Source organism: Leptidea sinapis, chromosome 25, assembly GCF_905404315.1.
Source record: "Leptidea sinapis chromosome 25, ilLepSina1.1, whole genome shotgun sequence".
Classification (NCBI taxonomy): Eukaryota; Metazoa; Arthropoda; class Insecta; order Lepidoptera; family Pieridae; genus Leptidea; species Leptidea sinapis.
In genome coordinates this window covers 4,835,886-4,851,701 of record NC_066289.1, presented here as the reverse complement: position 1 = coordinate 4,851,701, position 15,816 = coordinate 4,835,886, and the positions used below count along the sequence as shown (strand labels likewise).

Sequence of the window (15,816 nt, the reverse complement as noted above, 5' to 3'; positions counted from 1 at the left end):
CCATAAACAAGCATCTATTTACCATTATAGTTGTCACAGATAGCCCCATATGCAGAGGATGCAAGGAGGCAAAAGAAACGCCAGAACACATGCTTATAGAATACAGTTATGTGGCTGAATTAGGGGCACAAATTCTCCGATCTCCAGCATCGCCACCCAGTCAAACTTACTACATAATTACATACCTATACTCTAAAATTATGTACCTGAAGCTAATATTAAAAGACCAGTATAAAAAATGAGATACCTAAAAGGTTAATTAATATTATTTTGACTTTTTTTTCGTGATCAGCTGTTTAGCATTCTTCATTTGTGACGTCGTACATAAGTCCGCCATTTTCTGGCGCCGCTAAAATTATCGACCTTGGTAACTACAGGCTTTTATGTAAATTTTTCAGTAAACATAAGACGCTATTCATACGTACTTAAACGTTGAGACAAATATTTCGATGTTATGTTTAGGTTTGTAGTGTTTTACTTTTTGATGATAGTATTGACTTATTTATTAGGTATTTTCCATAATATTTTTTAACTTGATTTGAAGTAACTTGAGTGGGTCGGTTCTTATTGAGATTAAATAAAATTTATTTATTTCAATGAATCGTGTAATTCAAGCTCCAAATCGTCGTTCGAAATAATTCGTCAATAGATTGGCTACAAATATTTGGTTGTTAATATTAAAACATATTGATACTAAACTTAAGTACTTATATAATTTAAGTAAAAAATAAATATACCTAAGTCTATTACTTAAATTTAATATTTTTTTACATTATATAACAATATTAGGTTGACATACCTAAGTCTTACCTAGGTACTCTGAGTTATAATCAACTTTTAAACATTAACACATTTGGCTATAAAATTATTTTAAACTATAATATGCATTTATAGTCATATTTAGTTTTCTATGTTTTAGTCACCTCTCTAATATTTTGATTTACTAAGGCATCAATAGGCTGGTTGGATCTTATAGGTATACCTAGATAATTAATAAGTCTAGATAGGCTCTTGCTGTTAGACAACCGATAAAAACAGGCCAAGAATGTTAGTTTAGAGTGCGTGACAAGACACGTCTTACACTCGCGATTTGTATGCCACTTTGTGTTAGTGTGCATTCATTGCTCAAAATAGAGGTTTGTTCTCAACTCATTTTTTTTTCGACGTTTTAACAGCTGTCATAGTCTATCTCGACGTATAAATCAACTAAGAGGTATACCCAGAGTAGTCCTTTGCTGCTTTATAAAGTTTACCATGTATTTTTAATAAGCACACTTACTCATGTACTCATTATATACTCAACATACATGTAGTATGTTGAAGTAGTAGTAAGTAGGTACTTAGATCTGAAAACTTCAAAAATTCTTAATAAACTACTGCACGAAGAAGTACTTAAATACTATTCAGACTATTTTGGTATGTACTAGTTATCCTATCAGTGATTAGGTACTCATTTTTCAGTAAATATTTACAAAGTACAGTAGGTCCCTACCTAAGTAGGAATAGTGAAACATTCATGCAATAAAAAAAATGTACGCCATTTGCCTTCAGATAATTTAAATCAAACTATCTCTGATGAATCTTCAATAACAAAGTATTTTTGAAGTTATGCTTCTTGAGAGTGAAATTTTAACATGAGCGCGAATCACTGTAAAACAAAAGCAACAGGGTGAAGTTGGTTCCTAAAATTTTCTGACGTTTGCGACATTCGTTATTTTTTTTCGGTTTCTTCATCCATTATTAGGATTGGGAAAGGGTTCAAGCCCGTACCGGCTTCTTCGTTATTTAATAATTAATTGTCAGAGCCATCGTTGCAAGATTTTTACCAATATTGTTCATTCTACAAACGTAAAATAAGACGAGGAATAAATAATTTTAAGGATTTTTCCTTTGTTAGGCCAAAGAACTATAACTTCTTGCGTGCATACATAAGTACACACACACTTTTTATTATATGTTTCGCTCTTGGCGCCTTTTTAAGTCTCTGAGAAAGTTTATCTAAACTTACAAATAAAACTATTAACGTTATAGAATATGTTAAGCGTTAAAACTGAAAAAAAATTGTTAATAATAATCAATCTTTCGTTAGATATCTAGCTACCATCCATCCATCAATAGTAATTTGCATAGTACAAAACTGTCGGCTTTCAAGGCCCCCGCCCAGCTTCGCTGTAAAAGCCTTTAGGGTTACTAGCACAGAGGAGGTTTTTCATCGTTAGAGGGTGTTTACACTTGAGCCCGACATATGGGCCCCGTTTCGGGGTCTTCAACACGTAAATGGATTTTCCTCCTCTCCAAAAAAAACTGTAACTAAAAAGTGTAGGTACCTGTATATGTATATGCGTAAAATTATAATATTATGTGCAGTACCTAATTTTAAGTGTATTTTATAAATGAGTTCAACAGATATAGAGTAAATATGCACTATTGTTATACTTATATTACAGATACTTACATGATATTATACATTATATAATCATCGATAATTTGTTCGACCATTATTCTGAATAATAATATACTAAGTATAATTTATATTAAAATATTGAAGTGGTTATGTTTGAGTACTGTCATTGCATTCTAATAGTCAACAATCAATGTTAACTACAAGGTTAACGTATCATGGAGACCATATTGGAATATAGCGCTCTAAATTTGTCCACTAAACCATTTGTCCAATGAACAATCGCCGATTGGAATCCTTATATATAAGTATTGGTCATCATATCGGCTATTTTCATAAGTAATATTCAAATCACGTTTCCCGCCAAAGGCCTCACAGAATAGAAAGAATCATCATGATGGAATTTACTGGTTGACAGACGACAAAAATATAGACGGAACGTTTTATTAGGACTGTTAAAGTAAATAGAGGATAGCGTATGTAATATTAAAGCCATAAATTAAAGTTATAAATATTATACAGTTTGTCCCGTAAGAAGAAGACCAACGAAACAGAAACAGGTGATACAGAAAGATTCGCGTCGATGTAATATTTTTTTAACAATTTCGATGCAACTTTTCCATTTTATAAAAAAGTCCTGCTACATAATATTATGTTTTAGCTTTTATTTACTTAGTTGCAATGAATTATGTTGTGATAAGGTAGGTACATATTACCTTTACATTTTACATTAAACAGAAATTGAAAAAACGTGGCTATTATTTTTTTAAATAATTTTGAAGCAAAATGTAAGAAATTACCAAAACTTGAAATATCACAGCCACAACAAATTTTTGTTTACGTCGTTGGTAAATATTCTCTCTCTTACACCATCATGCTATTGGTACACTAAATCCAAAGGTAATAATAGTTAAATCGATCGCACTCAGTTTCTCTAGCCACTTATTTAAATGGTTTTATACGCTCCTTCCTATCTCTTCCACTGCAGAGACAATAAAGGAATTCATCAATTTGCACGAATTTTCATAGAATTATGATGACGCGTACTTTACCTTTAAAACCTGACGTCATATATATCCCATATGACTGCCGCCTACAGCGTATACATAATATAGTTTTGATTGTAATATTTTTGATTAAAGCGTTGTAAATCGCATACTTTCACCTCATATCCTGACGAAGAATTAGTTCAATGGCTTAGGTACACCAAAGCTGTAGATTAATAATAACATAACATAGAAATGATAAATATTTTTAAATTCTTATCCTGGGGTCACATTATGATAAGATGAAAAGTAAATTAAGGACAATTCATCATAATAATATTATAAAGTGTTTGGGGGTTATTATCCACAGACTTTACTTAAAGCTTACCAATGATTCTTCACTCCTGACACGTACCTATACATCATGAATAAATAAAAAGGTACGTACAGACGCTATTACCTTTTTTAATAATTCTGTTTTATTATTATATTATATTGTTTTGAGAATTTGATAATGATGAAGCATGGCCAGTCCAGTTTCTATATAACATAAAAGTTAGAATACCTACTACTGCTGTTTCATAGCGATTCTTATCAGTTGTCTGCAAGTAATATATACCCAAAAGATGAAAATTGTTCGGTATAGCACCTTGGGTAGCCAATCCGACTCGCACTTAGCCGGATAATTAATAATTTATTTTAAAATAACTTACAACTTATGAGTACGAATATTAGAACTTAGAACCACATTGATTGACAATTGAATATTTGACCGGTTATATCTAGCAGATTAACTAATCGTAATCCACGTTTCGACTAAAAAAACTAGTGCATACATAATTATTTTGTTATTTATTTTTGCTGTTTTTAGTTTGACGTTATTTTTTGTTATCTGTGAATGAGAAATGTCAACTTCAAACATCTTTCAATAAGACAAATCGACAAAGTCAAAATCTGACTTACGAAGTTACGCCAGTCGCCACCGTGAAATAAAAGTAATATTTATAAAATACCAAATCAATTATATTTATTTTATTTTAAATAAGTCATGTCTCGCTTGATAGTTAGTATTTATAGATATGTTAGTATTTAAATAAAAGTAACTTATGTATTTGTTTTAATCATGCAAGATTTTACAAGTATATTAAATATAATATTCATAATAAGTGGTGGTGTTTTGACTTTCGTGATTCTATTCATCTTCGCTAAGAGACAAATCACAAGATTTGCTCTTCGATCGAGAAGAGGTCCTCATGTCCCTATAGGTGCTGATGCTAAGAAAGTGAGTACTTACTATAGTTTATCTCTAATGGCTGATTGAGAAATAGCAAGGAGGACTGTCATCTCAAGAATTATCTTGGTGCACGAGTAAAAAATCCCACTATTATTATATACGGGAAAGTTTGTAGGCATACTAATTAATCTCACACAACAACTACTAAATGGATTTTAATGACACTTAACAATAAAGTAGCTTATACATGGGAATAATATTATTTATTTATATATTATTATAGATACATTGTGTGAATTGATAAGAGTAAAGTAATCAGGAAAAAAGTCTGCCATCTGTGAGCTGTTCTGGTGTGCACTGCAAAAAATAATTACACACACATATTATATAATGTATATTGGAAATACTTATCTTAATACTCCTACAAAAATGTCTGTGACAGCATACCTATGTCTAATATATAAATTTCTCATGTCGCGGTGTTTGTAGTTAAACTCCTATGGAACAGCTTGACCGTTTCTCATGAAATTTTGAGTGCATGTGGGTAGGTCTGAGAATCGGACAACATCTATTTTTCATCCCCCTAAAAGTTATGCAAAATTTTTAGGGGGATGAAAAATTTAAATCTGTTTGATTAAGAGTCAGCATTAAAAATACATACAACTTCAAATTTTCACCCATCTACGATCAACAGTTACTTTTGTTTTGTAATTTTAATATCGGCAATACAACATTTGCTGGGTCAGCTAGTCTATAATATAATATCTTTTATGTGTGAACCATTACAACCACAATAGTGAACCATAAACATAGGTAATATAAAATGATAATTTTCTTATTTCTAATGCACATTTAGTAGTAAACTTAAATCAAAATAAATACTTTTATTGCTTCTGGTATCTTATAATAAAGTACAAAATATATCATCTAAACTACTATAAAACCCACTTTCACAGGGACCCAACCAGAAAGATTTTGATGCATTAGCAATTATTACAAGATTTTCAACAAAATGTAACTTTTGCATTGCACCATTTCTTTGTTTTGAAGAAGCTGCAAGGGATCTTAAATCACTAACAGCCGATAATGCCTGGGCAATTGACAAAATCTGAGTTGACTAATAAATATGAAGAGTGTCTTTATTATTCTCACTTAGGCCTGCTTTTGTGTGTTATTCACATTCTCAATAAGATCTTCAATTCATTGAATTTCATGGTGTGCCACATTGTAATCAATGGAAGAATATCCAGAAAAACCCTCCAGTATCAGGGGTTCTTGTTTATCTGTTGTTGGCATATTAGTCGAACTAATCACAGGCCTGGGACTAGATTATGATTATTTTATAGCGATAGAAATAATCACGCAAAATGGACCCAATTAAGTGGTCTAATTGCGGAAACAGGAGCCCTTTACCAATAGCGATAGAAATGACAGTACAATATTGTATATTATTATTGAAAAGAGCACAAAAAAAGAATGCTGGGAGAGTTTCTTGAGCTGCTTCAAACTAACATCTTCGACATCAAAAATAATTCTAAAGGAATCAAATTTGAAAAAACAAATGCCTTTTGCCTTTTAAACAGGATAGTATTAAGCATTAAGAATTGTATAAGAACATGTCTTAAGTTGCAGGGTCTGGCGTATTATGTGAGAAACCGTATTAAGTGTGATTGTATTAAGTGGGTTCTATTGTATACATATTATCAATATCATCATAATGTATAATAGTATAAATTCATCAAGATCATGTAATTTATTAAATTTTCCTATAAATTTATTTTGCAGTGTTTAAAGAAAGAAATAGAACGCAGAATAGAGGCAGTGCCTCGCATAATGTATGAGCCTAGATTATCATGTGAAGAGCTGTCTCACTACATTCTTGAACCACAGCAGCCTTATCATTACAGGTTCCGTGCTGTTGATGATGTTAAAACATTAGGTATGTAGTTGATTAAATTACATCTTTATTTTTTGTTTTAACAGAAAAAATACATCAAAACTATCACTTATAATATATAGATAAACAATCAGTTATTCCCCCATCCATTAATTAATAATATTGACACACTTTTACACAAATTATCTTGCCCCAAGTTAAGCATATATAGCCTGTGTTATGGATTACAAGACAATGATATATTTAATACAATATACTTACTTAAACATACATAAATTCATATAAACATACAATACATTTAAACATCTATGACTCGGAAACAAACATCCATATCCATCATATAAATGCTTGCACCGACCGGGATTCGAACCCAGGACCTCTAGCTTAGTAGGTAGGATCGCTAACCACTTGGCTATACAGGTCGTCGATGCTTAATGTACATTAAATGTAAGGTGTTGTTCCATTGCTAAGTGAAACCCAAATTTTTTTTGGTGTTGTGTAGAATCACTCCAACAGTTCTCTTCAAAAATATTAGCTGTTTGATTTAAATCTCATCACTGAATATCCTTTTCAGGAATATACACTATTCAGTGTACAACACTGGTTGTTAAGATAAAAAAAATCATTTAAAGACAATTTTGAGAAAATGAACTTCCTAAATGTACAATGTTACAAAATTGAGAGAAAAGAAACACAAAACTCACCCATTATTATTTTTTCGGCTTTTAAAAAAAAGAAAACATTACATACTCATACATACATATTGTATTCAAGTAATTGCTAAAGACAAACAAAATTAGACTTATGATCATCTGCAGTTGAGTTATAAGATACACAACAGAGCCATTTCTAATAAAACTTTAATATATTTACAGATAATGTCTAAAGCTTTATATATATATATATATATATATAGTGTATTTTATTTATAAGTTAATAATAAGTTTTTCCTTGATTCTCATCTTTTAACTATGAATATCAATAGATTTAATAAAGAGTTAATGTAATGAAAATTCAAATATTTTTATTAAAAACAGGATTCAAAATCACTTATTGAACGTCAAAAACTACCACCCAAAAGACTGCCTCAGACCTGAGAATGCTTCTGCAAGTTAAAAATATAATACAATTTGTGAAAAATCTAGCTCTGTATCCTGCCACAACTTTCAAAAATCAATTTCTTAGAAGTTCTCCATTTCACCCTGTGTAGGAGTACCATCCGATAGAATCATGAAGATTACAATGAAAACTTATCAATAATAACTCATCAAATTACAGAGGAGGAGATTGCCCGACAAGACCCAAACTTACGTCGTCATCCGCGAGAGTCACTACGAGCCTTTCTCCTCACTTCTCTTGCAGCCCCCCTTGATGGCAAGGGTCAAAAGATTATACACCAATTTTGCGACGCGTATGAGTCAGCGCGCCACCATCCAGCCGAATTCGGTGAAGAGGAGTATAGGGCATATAACCGTCTACTACTTAAGTTGTTGGATGCGTAAGTAGGTATAGAAAATGGTGCTGGACTATAAGTATAAATAGGTTACTTTGTTTGAATAATTGACCGTTATGTGGACGAGACGAGCAAAACGTTCAGCTGGTGATAATTGATATGCCATGCCCATTACAATGCAGTGCCGCTCACAATTCTTGAAAAACCTAAAAATTCTGAGCGGTTCTACAATTGCGATCGTCACCTCGAGACATAAGATGTTAAGTCTCATTTGCCCAGTAATTTCACTAGCTACGGCGCCCTTCACACAAAAACAATAATGCTTGCACATTGCTGCTTCACGGCAAAAACAGATGCCGTTGTGGTACCCATAATCTAGCCGGCATTCTGTGCGAAGAAGCCTCACACTGGTATTTAAACTCTTATCTTTAATACAATGCAAAAATTGTGGCAATGCCCCAGAGAAACTTATGTGTGATTGCCCATTGCGATGTTCTGGAACGCAAAGCCATATTGGGTGAGACACTTCTTTAAGCTGGTTTATGTTCTGGCCTTCTATCAGGCGCCGTTCCGGTCACAAACGAAGTATTGATCTTAATCTCTGTACTGGTCCAGACCCCAGTATCTATTCTAAACTTCGCATGCAACAAAGTGCTGTTGGAATTGTCGCTGGTTCCAATACTCTATGAAATGTTTGATCGAATGGTGTTGCGTAGATATGTGTGTGTCTTCTACCACTTTTATCCGCGCGAAAGAAAAAGCGTGTCCACCTACCAAAACTTCGGAAACTTAGGACCCTTGATGCAAGATCACTCCTCTAGCAGCCACAGCTTTTATTGGCATACTTGGCGTCGATATATAGACCGACGTTCAGTTCTGTGGTCATTTGGAAGAGAAGGTCAAACTGGCTTCTAAAAGCTTGGTGTACTCAGTAAGGGGAGACAGTACTTCACTATAAGCTACCGCCTGCAACTATACCCTTTTGCCTGCAACAATATCCTATATACCTGCAAGTATTTTCTTTTGTAAACTTTTATGTGAATAAATAAAAATATAAGGCACTCCCCAGTACCAGCATCTTCCATTTGACCGCGTTACAACGAAGAGCGGTTCGAATCATCGACAATAAATAAAAATATATTTCCCATTTCGGTATATCATAAAAATACTTCTAATTACACATTTGGACATAATTATTATTAATAATAGTGTATCAATGTAGGAATCCTATCCAGCCTTGACGTGTAATCTAGAAATATATCTGGTGAATGTGGGTATGACACACCTGTGCCCCTTATCTGTATGTATACATGTATGATAGTTTTTTTTAATTATTTATTTCAGAAACAAACGGTTATACAAAACTTTTAGCAATTTATACTTAACAATACTTAAAAACATATGGTTTTCTTTATTTTTAAACATAACGAACTAGATTTGCGCTACATAGAGGTAATATTAATAAAAATTCGATACTTGACATAAAAATGAAATATACTTATATAATATAAAGAGATAGAGGTTATTATAAAGATACATATAGATTATAGCATTAAATTAACAAGTCAAGAAAGAGTTTATTTGAAACATTTTTTTAAGGTCGACAATTTATCAAGAAAACATCTGTGTCAACTAGATTTTCATTATCATTAAAGTGTTTACAAGCACGTTTAATAAAAGAATTTGTACCATAAAGTGTTCTACTACGTGGTATATAAAACAATTTTTAATACGACAACGACGCTCACGACTGCGAGGCACTCTAAAATGTATCCGATTTCGTAGTGAGGGGACGTCAATATAGGCTATTAACAATTTTGTATAAAAGGACGGATTCAACACAATTACGGCGGGATTGAAATGGCTGAAACTTGTGAGTACTTATGAGTTAATTATTATGTTTATTGTTTCAGAGCACATCTGCTCAAAAGCGTGAGTGTGGTGAGCTCGTGCCGCAGCAGTCCACAGCGAAGGCCGCGACTGTTGGACCCAACCAGGTTGCGACCCACTCTCCCACCCACAAACCACTACACTGCCCTAGAGGTGATGAACTTTGTTCCATACCATCCGTCAACATTCGATACAGTAATTTGCTACAATATAATAGTAATTATTAAAATTAATTTGAATATATCCTCAGGTATGATCGAGATAAATTCCAATTTTCGATAATTAAAAGGCATTTATTTTCTCAAAATTGATTCCTTTAGAATTCTTTTAGATGTCATTTGTAATATACTAGATACTATTACCGCTCCGGAAACAAATGGCGCTCTGAGAGAGAGAAGCGGCGCAAGAAACTCTCCCAGTACCTATTCTTTTTTTGCGCTCTTTTCAATAAAAATATAGAATATTGTACAGTCATTTCTATCGCTATAAAATAATCACAATCTAGTCCCAGGCTGTCTGTATTTAGATATTTAGCTGTGGAGTAATAGGATTTACGACAGAGCCTTTTTTTTATAAAACATTTAAATTTATTTATAGATAATGCCTGAACACTGGGACTTTATTATAGAAGTGTATACATTAACCCTTAAAGGTATTATGTATCTTATGAAGCCTGCTAGAATTAGTTACAAGCAATCCCTTATTTCTAGTGTTATAATAATTGATGTTTAAATCCGATAAAATCAAATAATTTTTAATAATAATATTTGAATTAGGTACTGTTTAAGTAAGTCGTGTCATAAATCAGATATGACATGGATATGAAATGAAATAACACCATGGAAATTTTGACATTTAATAACTTTATTAGCTTAGCGGGAAAGAGACGCATTCGTATCCCGCATTGTTCATAAATAATATTTAATAAATATTTTAATTTCAGACATACATCCATAAGTGATCATACTGCAATCGCTGATAGTAGACCATTATCATGGATATTATGCCACCACAAAATCCATCATATTATGCCCTAAAAAAGATTTTTCAATTTAGCTTCGCATTGCATTTACCTAAATCTACCTGATTTGCTATATTACCACCTATTCGGACTTTCATTTTACAAAAACTTATATTATTAGTATACAAATAATGTGGTGCAACAAAAACACTTCAATGCTCCGACTCTTTATTGTGTTTCCTTTAAATCTTACAACATACTTTTTGCTCTTTTTTACAGAACATGCCTTCGGAACCAAAGATTGAGGATGAAATAATTAGAGTTCCCTTAAAGAACGCCACTGAGACTGGGGCAAAGCCCGACGAGACAGCAGTATGAGGGTAGAACCATTTCTGGAGCCAGATATGATTTATAAGGGGTGGGCACCACCACCAACTACCTAGCCAGTACAAGAATAAACAATCCATGCGAAATCACTAAAGGAATCATGTAAAAGCTATTTAAATTGAAATTTCTGGAACGACAAATAGAAAATCCTTATGCTTTTGTAAGAAAAGTATAACAAAAAAAATGTTACGGCCGCCGGGGCATCTGTTATTAAATTAAAATTTGTTGTTTTAGCTGCGATTATAATATACTACAAAATTTCAAGCTGTTGTAGAGTTGTTGCGGTTTACGTGTTGAAGTACGCTGACAGGCGGACCCCGTTTTTTTTTAATTGGGCAAGGAAATATAACCTGCAAAACATCATACAACGTTTAATCGCTTAGCCGACGGTTCGTGCCTGCCACAATTCATAAATATTATTAAATTTAAGGGCTTAAATTATTAGCAGTGGTTCACTTCATAATATTAGTTGAAACATTACTTAGCTGCTTCTTACTTTTTTTTTTATATGAGAGGGGCAAGAGGCTCACGGGATGGGGAGAGGTGAGGCAACCGGCCATAGACATCCGCAACAACTGGTGTGTCAAGTTATGCGTTGCCAGCCTTTTCTATTGATATATTCTTCACAGAGTTCTTTCTTGCATTCGTTCTATGTAAGTGGCTTTTTAAAATATGAGTGTGGTTTCGAAGTCTTAAACCCAAGAATCTATTGTGCTCCTTGCCTATAAATGCTCGAGCGTACGCCCTCAGATGTTCATACCATCATATTCTGGAAACTTACCGTTATTTATCTGATAACAGCGAGGACAGCCAGTTCCTACCACATGACCTTGCTTTGACCCGACAAGTCAATGTTAATAGTGGGTGATTACAGTGTGATATGTGTGAACAGTGGTGATAATTTTAAGTAGAAATAGAAAATATAATATATATTATTTACTCATATATAATTATATGCTTTGTTTTTAATATATAACAATCTGTGAGAAATATTGATCTCGTTTTAGTGATATTACCATGGCCAGGTGAACAAAAAGTGATTACCGTTCCCGGCTCCTACACTATCTTGCAGCAGAGAAATTAGGAAAAGGGTTTTAGGCACCTATGTCGTATCGTCCTGGAAAGACGACGCAAGCATTTTCATTCCTTATCTTGGAAGAAAGTTCCCAGATATCTGCACTGTGGACGAAAGCATCCAGATGGTTATGATGGTAGTGGCGTGTGGTTGCGAAGTTAAAATTGGTTTTTGAAGTGACAATTTCATTAAGAGCAAGCTGCATTTTGTTGTATGGGTATTGAATGAGACTGAGCTGTAACACTCGTTCAAAGGTTATAACTGTTTTATTATTAATTGAGAGAGGGAATGAGTTGGTGACCCGCCTGACATTGGTGTGCCTCATCTGATTCCTGACAGCTACACATTGTCACTGTCACCCCGATATAAAAAAGTAACGCCAATATCTACTGTGGTTATTACTACAAAATAAAATATATCATGTATTTAACAATTTTTTTATTTAATACCTTAGTGGAAGTTGAAATTATTTATCAAACACATTAAAAAAAATTCGGCCTCTCCTTACCTCTGGGCTCCCCAGTACCAGCTTCTTCCATTTGACCGCATACAACGAGAAGCTCGAATCATCGTCGATCAAGTCATCCCCGATCGGCTAGATTCTTTTGCGTTGCGTAGAGATATAAGCTTCTGTATCTACCGCATACATCACGAGGAGTGCTCAGAGGAGCTGTTTAGATTGTGGAACATCTTAATATCTGATATTCCATAACGACTCGGGGACCTTAAGTCAAGTCAAGAGTATAATGCCATTTCAAAAGCGGGCAACGCCTGTCTTGACCTATGGTATTGTTGAAGTTCTTGGGCAGCTGGTTTAGACTTTAAATTAAGCGAGACTGTTACCCGTTAGCACCTCCTATTTAAAAAAAAAATACATTATACAGGATCTTCTGTCTTATATTTATACTTATTTAACGTTAATTCGTTAAATAAGTTTTGCCCTGTGCTTCCCCGGGGCGTAATAAGAATAGGGGAGCCCCAGGCACAAAGGTGTCGTAAGAGGCGACTAAGGGCTTTTTAGAAGTGGAAGAGTCACGCTGCCGCCTTATGACGTCAGCACAATCGGGCCAGACTCGTCCGGGTTAGTTACCACACTCGCACAGAATAACGGCGTGAAGTAGCGGCCTAGTGCCGCTATGTTTCGCAAAGGTTAGTTGACCGGCATGGCCTCCGGTCCTCGAAATCTCCGGTGCCTGCGCCGTTGCAGTAGCTGATGTGATACTAAACAGGTCATGGATATTTTTATACCAAGTTCTGTGGTACCGATCGGTGGCAGATCACAGCCCTGGTTCGATGCGTCGGTTAAAGCAGCATCTGATTGCAAAAAATAGGCGTATCGAACTTGGGTTCCGGCACTGGGCTCAAAGGATCCGAACTGCAAAGTTTTAAAGAGGAAATATAACCGTGCCTCCAGTTTTTTAAGCGGCAAATCGCCCGTGCGAAATCGGAGCACGACGTCAAAATCGGCGAGCAGCTTTCCAGTTACCCGACCGGAACACGCAAGTTCTGGTCGTTATCGAAAGCTGCTCTAGGTAACTTCAACCAGCCGTCCTTGCCTCCGTTGCACATGAGGAATGACACCCTAGCCCATACGACAAAAGAGAAAGCCGATCTCATGTGCGCTCTTTTTGCCTCCAACTCGACTCTTGACGACAACGGAAAAACACCGCCGACCATCCCGCGGTGTCAGAACTCTATGCCTGAAGTACAGTTCAGGTAGAAAACTGTTAGGCGAGCTCTGTTTTCAATGGACGTCAGGAAGTCGGAAGGGAAGGCCTGGCAGTTAGCCTGGATATAGCGAAGGCCTTTGATCGTGTATGGCACAAGGCGCTTCTCTCATAACTACCATCATTCGGGCTTCCCAAGATCTTGTGGACCTCCAGCTTCCTCACTGGGCGCAACATTCAGGTCGTTATCGACGGTTATTACTCAAATCCCAAGCCCGTGAACGCTGGAGTGCCCCAAGGCTGTGTGTCTCCGACAGTGTTTCTTCTGCATATCAATGATATGTTGGACACCTCCAAAATACATTGCTATGCATGCGACAGCACTAGTGATGCCGGATACATGTATCCGGCATCACCAATGACCCATGGTCATGCAGGTCTCTCTCGGGAAATCGTCGACCAGTGCCGGGAGAAACTTGTGTCTTCTATGAACAAAGGTAAATTGAACCTTGTCCAATTTAACCCCAATAAGACCCAAGTCTCCGCGTTTACCACTTAAAAAAAACCCCATTTGTCGTACCACCGCTCTTCGACAACTCTTCCCTTAAAGCCTCGCCTAGTATCGGAATTCTGGGTCTCGAAAACTCGAGAGATTGTCAATTCCGCGGCTATCTGGAGAGCAAAGCCAAATTGGCTTCAAAGAAACTGGGCGTCATAAATAGGGCACGACAATACCAAGCCGGCCCACATCCTGGCGCTGTACAAAGCGCATGTTCGGCCACATATGGATTATTGCTGCCATCTCTGGTCTGGCGCACCCCAGTATCAGCTCGATGCTCTGTGAACGGCTGGATCACTTGGCGCTGCGTAGAGACATCGCTTCATTGTGTGTCCTCTACCGCATTTATCACGGGGAGTGTTCCAAAGAGCTGTTTCACCTGATTTCCTTCGCACGACACGCCACAAGTTAGGATATCATCCCCACCATCTGGATGTGTAGCGGTCCTCCACAGTACGGTTTTCAAGGAGCTTTCTTCCACGTACTACAAAGCTGTTGAACTATCTTCCTTGTGCGGTGTTTCCAGGACGATACGACATGGGTACCTTCAAAACAAGCGCGTACATCTTCCTTAAAGGCCGGCAACACTCCTGTGATTCCTCTGGTGTTGCAAGATAATGTGGGCGGCGGTGATCACTTAACACCAGGTGACCCGTACGCTCGTGTATCCTCCTTTTTCCATAAAAAAAAAATAAGTTACAATATCACTGTGCACGAAAATTACTTATAAATTGCATCATAATTAATTGTAAAAGTTATATCGAGAATTAAATCATTTGAATTGAGTGGACGTGGGCGGTTTCGAGTAGAATCGCGGCGGGCATTCAAGAGATCGACCACGGAGACAGTAAACATATGTACCAGTACGGAAACTAGGCCTTGCTGATAAAATACTTACCTACACGTGCCTACACGTCATTGAAGCAATAGGGTTGTCAGGTTATTTTTCTAACAGGCTCTCAATTTTACTGTATTATTGGAACGAACTTCCTTATGGGGCGTTGCCGAGCGTAAAAAGCGTAAGATTTTTATGTATAGTGTATGTATGATGGCTATACCGTGTCTAATGCAATATTATACTCTACATGATTGTTATGTAATAATAATAATATTTTTAAACAACATTTTATTGAATGGTTTCCTTTAATGTTTTTGCAATATATTTTTTTTTAATTTTTGGTTATAAATTTCGGTAAATATTTAATTTAAAATATTGACGGGAAACTTTGAAAAATATATGTTTTTAAACCTTGTCCGTTTTCATTTCAAAAGCCCAGCATTATCGGCTTCAACACCCTCGAGAATC

General features: G+C 35.4%; 1 protein-coding gene across 3 annotated transcripts; it reads left to right on the top strand.

Moving 5' to 3' along the window:
- The first annotated feature begins 4,356 nt into the window (after positions 1-4,356).
- On the top strand, positions 4,357-12,201 carry LOC126972108 (protein C1orf43 homolog). Of its 3 annotated transcripts, none has more exons than XR_007731049.1 (5): positions 4,358-4,669; positions 6,407-6,560; positions 7,797-8,020; positions 9,885-10,014; positions 11,102-11,119. XR_007731049.1 is itself a non-coding variant. In XM_050818696.1 (5 exons), exons 1-5 carry the CDS (start codon positions 4,511-4,513, stop codon positions 11,198-11,200), a joined length of 762 nt encoding a protein of 253 aa, XP_050674653.1. In that variant the 5' UTR covers positions 4,358-4,510; the 3' UTR covers positions 11,201-12,201. The 3 variants fall into 3 exon arrangements, 2 of the variants coding, with proteins under 2 accessions (XP_050674654.1, XP_050674653.1); XM_050818696.1 differs by having other exon boundaries at positions 7,797-8,016; positions 11,102-12,201; XM_050818697.1 differs by lacking the exon at positions 11,102-11,119 and having other exon boundaries at positions 4,357-4,669; positions 7,797-8,024.
- The last annotated feature ends 3,615 nt before the right edge of the window (positions 12,202-15,816 follow it).